General features: G+C 36.4%; 1 protein-coding gene across 2 annotated transcripts in view; it reads left to right on the top strand.

Moving 5' to 3' along the window:
- The first annotated feature begins 2,140 nt into the window (after positions 1-2,140).
- Positions 2,141-12,119, top strand: part of ppp3cca (protein phosphatase 3, catalytic subunit, gamma isozyme, a) — a 38,586-nt gene continuing 28,607 nt past the window's right edge. For both annotated transcript variants that reach the window (XM_084115307.1, XM_084115306.1), the window contains exons 1-2: positions 2,141-2,886; positions 11,470-11,667. In XM_084115307.1, the coding sequence (XP_083971433.1) occupies positions 2,832-2,886; positions 11,470-11,667 (253 nt within the window). In that variant the 5' untranslated portion in view covers positions 2,141-2,831. The remainder of the gene's footprint in view (positions 2,887-11,469; positions 11,668-12,119) is intronic.

Below are 12,119 nucleotides of genomic sequence, written 5' to 3'. Positions count from 1 at the left end.
TAAATATCTAATTTATATGTTTTACGTATAGAGCCATAATTACGTTGCCTCAAATTCAGGAAGTTGACATGATAGAAACAGGAAGAGGAAAACATTTTTGTGTGAAGTCCTCTCTTTAATCACCGGTGCTGCTACATTAATTTAATGAGCTGAACCCAGATGATGTTAGTATGCAGGCTCTGTTTGAATTAAATCACTCCGTGTTTGTCAGACTGGGGTTGGGTGTCTGCTTTATTATCTTGATGTTGATGAGCACCAGATCGAGAGGTGGAATTAAATGGGATTCTCGTGAATCAGGCTAGACATTGTGTTCGTGTTATGTCTAGACATTGACTAAATATCTGTGAAAAATATTATGTACAATGACAGGCTTGCCAAGCATCTGGAAAAACCAGTTTCCACCCTTGAAAATTGTTTTTGTTTGTTTGTATATATAGACATGGTCTTGCTTTGTCTTAGAAATAATGATAATGATTGCTTGGTTTGCAAAAGGTAACTTGGCTGTATGCTTTTGCTGGCAATATAAAATAGTGTTTTTTTACTTTCCTAATGTAAAATTCGCAGACTATTCTGTGTTAGGTATTGTCTATTGAAAGAGGTAGACATTGGAAATGGAACTGACATATATTTTAAAGATAATAAATGGTATCGCATCACTTTTCTGTGAGTTTAACCTTTTCATGCATGTTTTTTTCAGGAATGAAGGTTACATTCTTTTTATTTGTTGAAGATACAATATAGCTCTATGGATAAATCTGATGAAGAATTTGACTCCCCCTTGTGGATGCAAGTACACAGTGTATTGTCATATTTCCTCTAAAGCAGTGGTTCTTAACCTTTGACATATTTGGTATTTTTGCTGCAATAATGAAGCTGCAAAGCTGCTCGTTGTCTCAATTTTTTATTAACATAATTGGGGGGGGGGTCTGACAAAATTAATTATTTTTACATTATTAATAATAATAATGTAAATTGCAGCCCAAGAGGCCCATTGATTTTACACAGTAAATGTAGTGTTTCTAATATATATATATATATATATATATATATATATATATATATATAGAAAGGTAACACCAAATTGAATGGTGAGAAGCATTCCATGATTTTAGAATTCACTGCTTTAGCCAACACTGAAAAATTCTGATTCTTGTGAGAATTTGATGAAGACTTATGAGCGAATGGCATTTAATGCGGTCTGATCTGTAGCACTCAATCAGGACTTTTAATTTGGACTTGCCTGCTGCTACCGGAGAAGTTTTATGCTAATCAAAGAACAAAAACTAAACCAAACAAAATAGCCTACTGTTTATTAGATTGAAATAATGATCTGACATAAGTTGCTTTCATAAAATGAAGATGGACCCTCTTAATGCAGGTGTTATCAATCAAAATAATGATCCCTTTGTGAAGGACCCTGTTGATAAACATGAAGGCTGCTGTATATTTTATGTATAAAAATCAATTTATACTGTGTGAGGAAAATATTAAATGTAATATGAGACATCAAAATTAAATTTACATTGTCATTATACTGAAACAAACTTAAAATATTATGTTGAAAATATTTACTTTAAAGTTGACAGTATATAAGAGATGAACACTTTTCTACAAATATTTTTCTGTGGTACAACGGTTTGAAAACCCCTGCAATAATGCATAGTGATCATCACTACAGAAACCACTTTAAATTACCTTTGACACAAAGCGGAATTCATAACCATGCAAATGGTATGCAAAGTTTGACAATTTGTTGCCCATTCATGGCCTGAAGCTTGCAGCACAAGGAATGACAAAATAGAAAGGAACGATTTATAGGATGTTATGATAATGGTGACCCAGTAAGAATATCCTTGACAAAAATGAATGATATACCCTCTCCAAAACTTATACTTTGTTGCCATAGGCCTACAATATGTGTTTAAAGCGTACACACCACATTAACTTCAATGGACTGCTTTCTCTTTGTAGTTTTGTGCTTTCCTCCCAAGAGCATCGCCTCAGTAACACCCTAACCACATCGAGCTCTGCCTCTGAGGGACCTCCAGCACGACCCATTTAACCATCTGCTTCGCACGTGTCAAATTTTACGTGCTACGTCACGCCTACGCCATCGCGTCGAGAGCCACAGCTCCGCCATATTGCAGGAAATCCGTCTGAGGTTTAGAGATTAGCGTTTAATCTGAGGAGCTGGGAACGAGAGTGTGATTGGAAGTTACTGCTAGCCATATGGTTAGCTCGAGTGGGCGGGTAGATCGCGCAATCTCTGTTGTCATACGACAGGACATATGTTTATTAAGACAAATCGGTGCAGTTCGGCACGTTATTATTATGCCGAACTCTCTTTATGAGTGTGTGGCTAGACTGGCGAGTTGACATTCTGACTCTGAAAAGTGGGAAATCGGATTAACGTTCAAGATTGCGCACCAAACCCTAATCATCTTGTGTCGCTGGCTCCCGTTGCCACGAGCCTAAGAAATCTTATAGAGAAAGGCAGATTGCTAGTTAGGTTAATGTCTGCAGGAAAACACCAAGACCGGGATCGGTGATTGTATTTCTGTCAGCGAGGAGGAGAAGCGATCGAGTCGGTGTGTGCTGGCGATGTTATTATACTGCCCTGTGACCCATGAAACCAACTGTTGTTCAGTGTTCACTAAATTAGCTGTGTTAGAGCGTTAAACCTGCCCGCTTGTCTGAATTTGAACAGTTCTCGGACCCTTCGGAGTCGCTGGCCACTTTGCGATCTCTTCTCGCTCGGACTGGCACCAGCAAACACGGAGCATATCTTTGTTCATTTACTGGCTAATAAATCCTGACTGGACTGTGAGAAGATGTCGACTAAAGAGCCGAAAGAAAAGCTGTCGACAACTGAGCGAATCGTTAAAAGTAAGTTTGTGTTTCATGAAGTCTGGACAGCTAGTTAGTTACAGTTAATTCTAATAGATTAACCGCTGTGGTATTTTGGTGAATCGCTTGATTCAGCATTCATTTGATTCATCCGAATCATTTCTTGACCGCTATGTCAGGTTTTGTTGGGGAGAGAAATTGAAAGAACTCTCAAACTCTAGACTGTTCATTTCAACTTTGCAAGCAGCTTATTTTTGACACCCAGTTAATGAAAATATGCCACTAAATTTAATTAAGAATATTTTGTAATCTTGGCTCGAGTGTGTGTGTGTGTGTGTGTGTGTGTATATATATATATATATATATATATATATATATATATATATATATATATACCCCAGTGTCCCCCCCCCCCCCCCCCCCCCCCCCCAAATAAATAAATAAATAATAATGATAAAATTGTCATAATTTTTCACCCTCATGTTGTTCCAAACCTGTATGAGATTCTTTCTTCTGTTGAACACATAAGAAGATATTTTAAGCAACGTTGGTAATCAAACAGTTGACGGTAGCCATTGAATGTGCCGATGAGCCACTATGTAGTGTCGTCAACTGTCTGGTTACCAACATTCTTTAAAATATCTTCCTTCTTTTTTTGTTCAGCAGAAGAAAAACTACATGAGGGTGAGTAAATTATGACAACATTTTCATTCTTAGGTAACTATCCATTTAAGATGATCTATCCATTTGATCCATAAGTTAATTGCAATACAGGTAATTGCATTTCAACTTTAATCAATCAAATTGCTCATCAAAGCATTTAGTATTCGCAGTAGCTTAAAACTGCCTGGATAAAGCTGTGGTTATTTTGAAGATCGACCAAGAATGTAACCGCAAAGCTCAGAGAGTGACCCATACATGTAAAATATGAGTCTTCATACCTGGTGGATGAAGTCAGAATCATTGCATTATGGTTATCTTTTTTCTCGTCTCAGGTGATTTGTGTAAAGCAAACCTCATCTTAAAATTCAGCAATGTGCTCCTGTCAGCCACTCTTAGCAGGAGCTTGTCATTATTTGTGGTATAAATAATATGGAATAAATTGAAACACACATGCTTCATATTATGTACTTGGATCAGCTTTGAGAACTTTCCTTGTGAACAGCATGCGAATTAGAATGAAATAGTGGGTTTTAAAATCAGACACAAATCTCCTCTAGGTTTATGAGCTAATGTTTTACAAGCAATAGACCCTAGCCAAGTTTTTTTTTTTTTTTTTTTTTTTTCATATTGATATTTAATAGTTATTAAAAATGATTGTTTTTTAATATTTTGTGAATAAAAATAAACCAGCAAAGGATAGACATATAGCCTGTGCAACACTGTATAATAATTTTTAAAACATTTTTCCTGAGGTTTGTGGATTTCTTTTTGTTTTTTTTGCAAAGACATATTTCCAGTGTTGCGTCAACTGAACAATCAAAGTTAAAAACTGTTGAACAGACTTTACACCCATCACTCAAAATTTTGTTTTAATTATTTGTGAAAAATGAAATCCTGTTTCATCTGTAGTTTATGACATGTTAGTTATACTGAAACAACTCCATTGAACACTTTTTAATTCAAAACAGATTTTAGACATAGTTTGATCCATCTGTGGGTTTCTGGAAAACAAAATAATTTTTCCTTTTTAACAATAATGATCTAAGTAAAACTCACTGTATTCATGCGTCATTTTGGTAAGTTTACCCAAAAAGGTCAGCAGGTTAACCTGGCCAAACTACATTTGATAAGACCACTGTGCTCACTAACATCAGACCTGTGCCCTTTCCATTGCTGCTGATATTTGAGTCGCATAAAAATATTGTCTTAAGTTTATATTATCGGTCTGTCGAATATGTGTCTTTGCTTCACACGTACATATGGGTTTGAAAAGCAAGAAAATTTGAGACCCACTAATAGCACATTAGTAGGTCAGCACAGGAGCCAATTTGCCTTTCAAATGTCCAGGTTTTGAGTGAACACTTGTAGCCTGCCTAGTGTCTAGATGTATGCAGAGCTGGAAAAGCCCTGAATCTGCATGGCACGAATGTCATCCTGAAGGCAGAGCCTGTCAATGGTGACACTGAAATGCAAAGCGTTTGGTTCAGAACTGTGCCATATTCAAATGTTTAAACTATTGAGGATCTGTGTGTGAGACCCTTCTCTCCACATATGTAGCTTTGTCTGTTTAGAATCTGTGAAAAATTGTACAATGTGTAGGATTTTCTCCCATCTAGCGGTTAAATTGTATATAACTACCAACTGAATATTACTTTCTAGCCCCTCCCATTCCGAGGGCGCTTTAACTCCTACGGTGGCCGCATTATTTCAAATCTGCCGGCAGTCGCGAGTAACCTCCCCCTCGCATTCGTCACGGTGCCACTGAGTGTAAAAACGCGAAGGGCGAAGCTTGAATTTCCAGGTATGTCCCTCTTAGGCTAATGTATTTTCAAGATGGAGGCGCAACATGGCTGCCGCCATTCGAGCGACTCGCTCGTATGTATTCTAAATGGCAGATTCTACGCTTACGAGAATACTTGATTAGTTGGTAGAAGTAATTACACATTAATGAGCACATATAATTTTGAAAGGACAAAGTGTTTTTTGCTAAGAATCAACTTTAAAAATTACACAGTGTAGCTTTAAAACGATTGGTGCACTCACTGTATTTGTGTTCAATGAAAGTTTAAAGCACCTTACAGAATGTTGAAGCATAAATGTGTTGACGTTGCTCCACTTCAGCCTTAACCCTCATTCTCTCTTTTGAGCTTTAGAGTCAAGATCTTTTTTGCAGTGCACTTTTAAAAATAAAGCTTCCAAAAGGTTTTTTTTTTTGCAGTGATGATGTTATAGAAGGAACATTTTGGGTTCCCCAAAGAACCTTTCATACCCTTTCCAGTAGAGGTTCCCAACCTTTGACCGTTCTCAAACCTATCAGTGAATTTTCACTGCAGAAAATGGGGTTTCCGGGCCAGAAAGATTGGTTCAACTCCAGCCCTAAATACTTGCTGGTTTAGAACGGAGCCGGGGAGCGGGGGTGGTGAAATGCTGTTGCTGTCTATGGCAGTCTCGTTGAGCAATGTAATAATGTTGCAATACATATATAAAACTGTGCGTGCGAGAGAGCGAGTGAATTAACGGTTTCAGTTCAATATATCTCCAAAAATGACAGCTGATAGTAACCGCAGAACAGTAGTGCCGCACTGCCTGCACAAACACCAGGACGTGCTCTGTTTGATTTTAGACTGTTTAGTCTGTTAAAAAAACATGTAGCATCGTTAACCTTACCATTCATTCCTCAAGTCTGTGGAAACACTGGGCCAGATTGCGACAGGCTCCAATTCACCTGGCCGAGAACAGGCTCTGGCTCCAGAACGTGAATTATTCTGGTGGAAAAGAAGTAGTGAACAGTGTGTTTCTTAGTGTAAAAAATTTTTTTTTTAATAATCTAAATAAACTTTTTCCACTATAATGAACTTTTTGTCACAGTTTTCTCTTAATCTCCCTGATGTCGCTTTAAAATATAGCATTCTGTGTAGAATCAAATGGATACGATACGTTTTGTGTAGAGATGAACCGATATGAAATTTCTCAGCCGATTATTCAGAATGATATCGGCCGATCCTGATAGTTTGTTTTGTCTTATGGATAAAAAAAACTCTCCCAAATAATGCTGCAAATTATACAGAGAACCCTCTCATTTGGTACACTATAATATTAGAGGTTAAAATTAACAACTGCTAGGCTATTTATTTCCAGATATAATATTTACACTCAAATAAAAGCTGAAATGTTTGTATACAACTCAGTTACACATAAGGTAGTTTTCATAAGCACTTGTCTTCATGGCAAATTTATTCAAACATACATATATAATTAACAGTAAATACGTTTTTTTTTTTAAAAGCTAACTAACAAACGGATGACTTTCCTGAGGTAAATGCAACATTAAGTGATATTTACAAGCTTCACAAGCAAGTTTTATTGACATCTTTCCACGGTTGAAACACTGATTGAGTGATTACATAAGACATGATTCGGATTTCTGTCTTCTTTCTGACTTTCAACTACCTTCTGATGTTCATGCATGTTTTTCTAGATATAATTTGTATTAAAGTGGAAGAATAGACTCGCGCTCCGTGCTGCTGCTTGAACTGAGGCGCTACAGTGATCTGTCACGTCACATTTAAGAGCGTCAAAACGCCATTTATTGTTTGAATTTCGTAATAAAATGGACAGAATTTGAAAGATGACACCTTGTTTCTTTTTAGAAGTAACAAAGCACAGAGCTATTTGCAGTTATTGGGTGAGAGGAGCGGGAAATATAGGGAAAGTATAGGGAAAGATCTGGCATCCCTGGCTTGAACTACGGGTGATTCTATAGGGTCAAATAGAGCCTGCTTTTATGTAGCTGTTTTTAGCTGTTAAAGCGTTATTGTCACATTAACTTGCCTTAACTTCAACACGAGAGATTTTCTTCACACACAGTGTGCAGTTGGTCATGTTTTACTGCACCCTTTTGGTTGACAGGATATAATCGGCACTGATCATCGGCTGTTTTTAAACAATCGGCCGATACCGATTGTTGGCCGATACATCGTTGGATCTCTAGTTTTTTGGTATGCGGCGACTCGCGAATATGAGAATATGAGACTTTAAAGGGTCTTCATGGAGCCATTAATGCCAATAAAGAACCTTTTTTTTAAAAAGAGTATGAGGAGTCCCTAAATAAACAGACTCTGAACCTGGAATCCCTGGCTAATAAAGGCTTTACCTAATCTGTTCTTAATGCTGGTACCCAGCTTACCGTCCCTATTCCCAGCCTGTGTTGTGGACCCAGGGCTGCTTACAGTTTATTTATACTTCTCAACAGTCAGAGTATAGATAATGTTTGTGTATGTCCTTATGACAATGAGCTCAAATTGTTCAAGTCCTCAACTCTGGTGAGGTGGAATTGTTCGCACTCGCCCCCCTTTACATATTATCTCCTTACTGCGTTTTTTATTTATTGGGGCCAACTGATCTGCTGCGTTCTGCAAAGAACAACCCTGTTCAGCCATGCGCTCATGACTTGCTTTTTTTTAAGCTGTCGGAGCCATCATTCTCAATCCTGAGGACATCATAATGATTGAAATGTTTGGGTTATGTCTTCATTCCCAAAGCGAGAGTGTTAGATTGTCTTTTACCATAGTCTTCAGTCATCATTTCTTCTCAAATAACATCTATTGAGTTCTCAATTTACAATTCATGCCTGTGGCTGACAGGTCTATCCAAAGCAAAGCAACAATACATTCAAATTAAATGAGATCCCATAACTTTCTAAAACTTTCACTTCATATTTTCATACAAGGGTTTTCAAACTTTGGGGATCAAATACATTTAGCTATATAAGATATTAAGAAAACACAATATTGTTTTAGACATAGAAAGTGTATTATTATTACATGTTAAATCTGATTTTGGAAATCATTATATTAATCATTTTGTTTTATTATACTGACAGCCCTAGTTTTTAAATATTATTCAAAAGTTTGGGGTCAGAAATGTTTTTATTTAATTTATTATTTTTAAAGAAAATTAATACTTTTATTCAGCATGGACACATTAAATGATCATAATGACATTAAAAACATTTATCAAAATGACAGTAAAATAAATAAATGTAATGTGTAATTACATTTAAATGAAAAGTAATTGCTGTTCTATTCATCAAAATAACTTTCTATTCATCAAAGAATCCTTACAAAAATGTTTCGCAGTTTCCATAAACATATTAGGCAGCACATAATTATAATAAATGTTTCTTGAGCTGCAAATCGGCATTAGAATGATTTCTGAAGGATCATGTGAGACTGAAGACTGCGGCTGTAAATGTATCTGGCAATCACAGGAATAAATTACACTTTAAATAGAAATAATTGTAATAATAATTCACAGGATCACTCTTTTTACTGTATTTTTAATCAAATAAATGCAGGCTTGTTGAGCACGCGCTTAAAAAACATTAATGAATCTTACTGACCTCAAACTTTTGAACAGTATTTATATTTAGATATATTTATGTATCCAACATTACTCTTAACAGTGCGTAGAAATATGTTGTGTTTATAATACCATTCTTCATTCTTTTCCACACTCAATCTGTCTTTGTAAATGAACATATAAAGCTGTCATTATATTTTAGTAAATAGGTCCCTCACAAGACCATTGTATTTGAGGGTCCTGGGCATCAAAAAGTTTGAAAAAAGTTTGAAGTTTGAAAGCTTGAAAACCAAAAAATTCAAGTTTCAGGTGTCAGAAATCAGGCATAATCTGATGTGCAACTTGCATTGATCCCATTGTCAGTCACTGAAATAAAAACAGTAGCTGCTCAGATTTTAATTTAACAAAAGGCAAAAACTCTAATCAGAATGTCTTGTATTTGTATTTGTCAGAAATTATGTCTTGTAGTGAGACCTCAGGGTGAAGGTTCATAATAGAGATATTCAAATCAAAGAGGCTGAACTTTGATCCATGCTGGGAATGTTTGTCAGTGAACAGAAAAAGTTTGAAACCTTGACATCTTTTTTATTGAGAATCCCTCAGTTTCAGTCTCTTTGTACAGATATGCTGCTGAATTGTGGGATCCAGTGGCTTGATTTGAGTCCCTAATGGTTGAAGGCTCAAGACATCATTTGCTCTTGCATTCTGGGCACGTTTAATAGAACCGCCAGATTAACGGGAGCGTTGTCAAAGTCTGTCTCGACGCACTTCGCGGTTCCGCTCGACAGCTGCTTGTTCCCTCTGAATGCTTTACCTTTAGTTACATGTCCCTCAGCCTCAGCAATCACACCGTAGTTTGTAGCTTTCCATAAAATTACGATCAACTTTGACTTCCTCCATAACATATGGGCTCTTACTGGCTATCGATCAAGCAGACATTCAGAGCCGGAGGCTGAGCAGCCAAAACACACTGGCGGATGCATGCAAATGAGGTCGCAGTGGAAGTAGCAGCGTCAACCCTGGTTTTTGTGATAGACTGGGGGAAAACACTGTGCCAGGGGCCCTTGGCAGTTCACACAGCTTCCTGTTTTCTTCATAGTGTTTGAGAACCTCAGACATGCTCATCACCTCATTCAATAATGAACTCTTCCAAAGGTAGAGACACAAAAGACCGATATTAGCACGATATTGTATGATGCTTTTGATAAATCGATGCATATTATCTTCTAAAACATCTGTTCACATCATCTAGAATCTCTTAGCTTCTAAGGAACCTTGAATCATTTAAAACTCCCATCTCATTATTAAACACGTCTTGAGCCTCAGCCCTATCTATGGCAACTTCTGCACTTTCGCAGAGGGATTTGGAGGAGTTAGATTACCCGGCAGTTCAGTGCAGGTGAGGGATTATTGCGTGACATCTCGGGATCCTTTCACGTCTGTGAAGGTTAAACCTGAGAGCTGAATCAATAGAATCCTCATGATACCATAACTTTTATTAACCCCAGCAGCGGTAAATGTCATGATGTTCCAGAGAGCAGCACAACTAATAAAGAGCAGATCTGAAAATAAACTGTTTACAGACTTTTTTTTATTTTTATTTTTTTAAAGATGCATCTTCGGGAGCGAGAGTCACTTAACATTTTTTCATCAACAAGTGCAATGCAGGATGAACCGATAAGTTGATTATTATTTTCTTGGTATGACTGGTAACTGATAAATGGCTAATAATAATATAAAATAGTATTTTGTCTTAAAAGAATTTAAACTGTAATCCTTTGTTTTAAATGCATTAGCATTCAAATTAGTGTAAAAAAAAATATTTAGCATCACAACGGTAACAAATTTTTACCTTGAGATTTGCTAAAGATTACATTTAACTGTTATTTGTTTATTTGTATTGGATATAAAGTAAAAAAATAATACAAATTCAATTGAATAATTTAAACTATGTAAAGAAATTGTAATGTAATTTTAATTATATATATATATATATATATATATATATATATATATATATATATATATATATATATATATATATATATATATATATATATATATATATATAATGTTGTGATGTACATCTGATTGTAACTGAAAAAGAAAAGATGTTTGGCGGAAACTTGGTTGAATGCATCGGTTGTTGTTTGAATTTAATAATGATTATAAATGTTTTTTGAGCACCAAATCAGCATATTAGAAGGATCATGTGACATGGAAGACTGGAGTAATTGCATCAGAGGAAATGCTTTTTAAAATGTATTAAAAAAACAACAACTACTTTTATCAAATAAATGTAGCCTTGGTAAGCATAACAGACTTTGAAAAAAATCTTTCTTAGCCCAGACTTTATAACAGTATGTCTATTCATTTGTCCATTGTTACATACAAAAATATTTATGTATTTGCATTGTTTGAATGATTAAATTGATGACCCATTCCTTAATTTTAGTTTTAACTAGCACTTTAACACTCAGTGGGCATGAACCACTTAGCACCTCCTCTTTTAAACTATGATTTCCATGCAGCTACTTAGTTAATGCTGAAAAGACGTCCACACCGCCAACTGGTATTTTTCTCTTCTTGTACTTACAGCAGTGCCACTGCCCCCTCACCAGCGGCTGACAATAAAGGACCTATTTGTGGATGGCAAGCCCAATCCCGAGGTACTGAAGAACCATTTGATCAAAGAGGGACGTGTGGAGGAGGAAGTTGCGCTCCGCATCATAAAAGACGGTGCCAACATCCTACGTCAGGAGAAGTGCATGATAGAAGTGGAGGCACCAATCACTGGTAAGAAAGCAAGAGCATATCTTTAGTAGGGCTTGAGGGAGATGACCATCTGTCTTGATTGGAATGAACTTTGTTCTGGCTTGTGTTTTACTTTTTTTTTCTGCTGTGGCCTAACCTAGTTACTAAGAAAAATGCCCCCCCCCCCACCCCCAAAAGGTATTTTTCCTCATGGAAACTTCATGCAATGTTTCAAATATGTTCATTAATTACACTTCACTGGTATCAGTGTGTGTACATTTTGCCAACAATAAAATAATACATCATAAAACTATTGGTCTGGTTGATAAGTAACTTTTCAAGCAGGCTTATAATCCACCTGTGAAAACAGTTTTCATCGGGCACATCATATCGGCGGCATTGCTTTTGAGTTTGTTGCAGAGATTGAGTGTTACAAACTGTCACTGTGGTGAATCAGATGAGGCAAACTGACTCGTATGTAGATCAGTGTCGGC

This window comes from Abramis brama, assembly GCF_963993115.1.
Source record: "Abramis brama genome assembly, chromosome: 5".
In the NCBI taxonomy this organism is placed as follows: domain Eukaryota; kingdom Metazoa; phylum Chordata; class Actinopteri; order Cypriniformes; family Leuciscidae; genus Abramis; species Abramis brama.
This window is presented reverse-complemented; position numbering and strand designations above follow the sequence as displayed.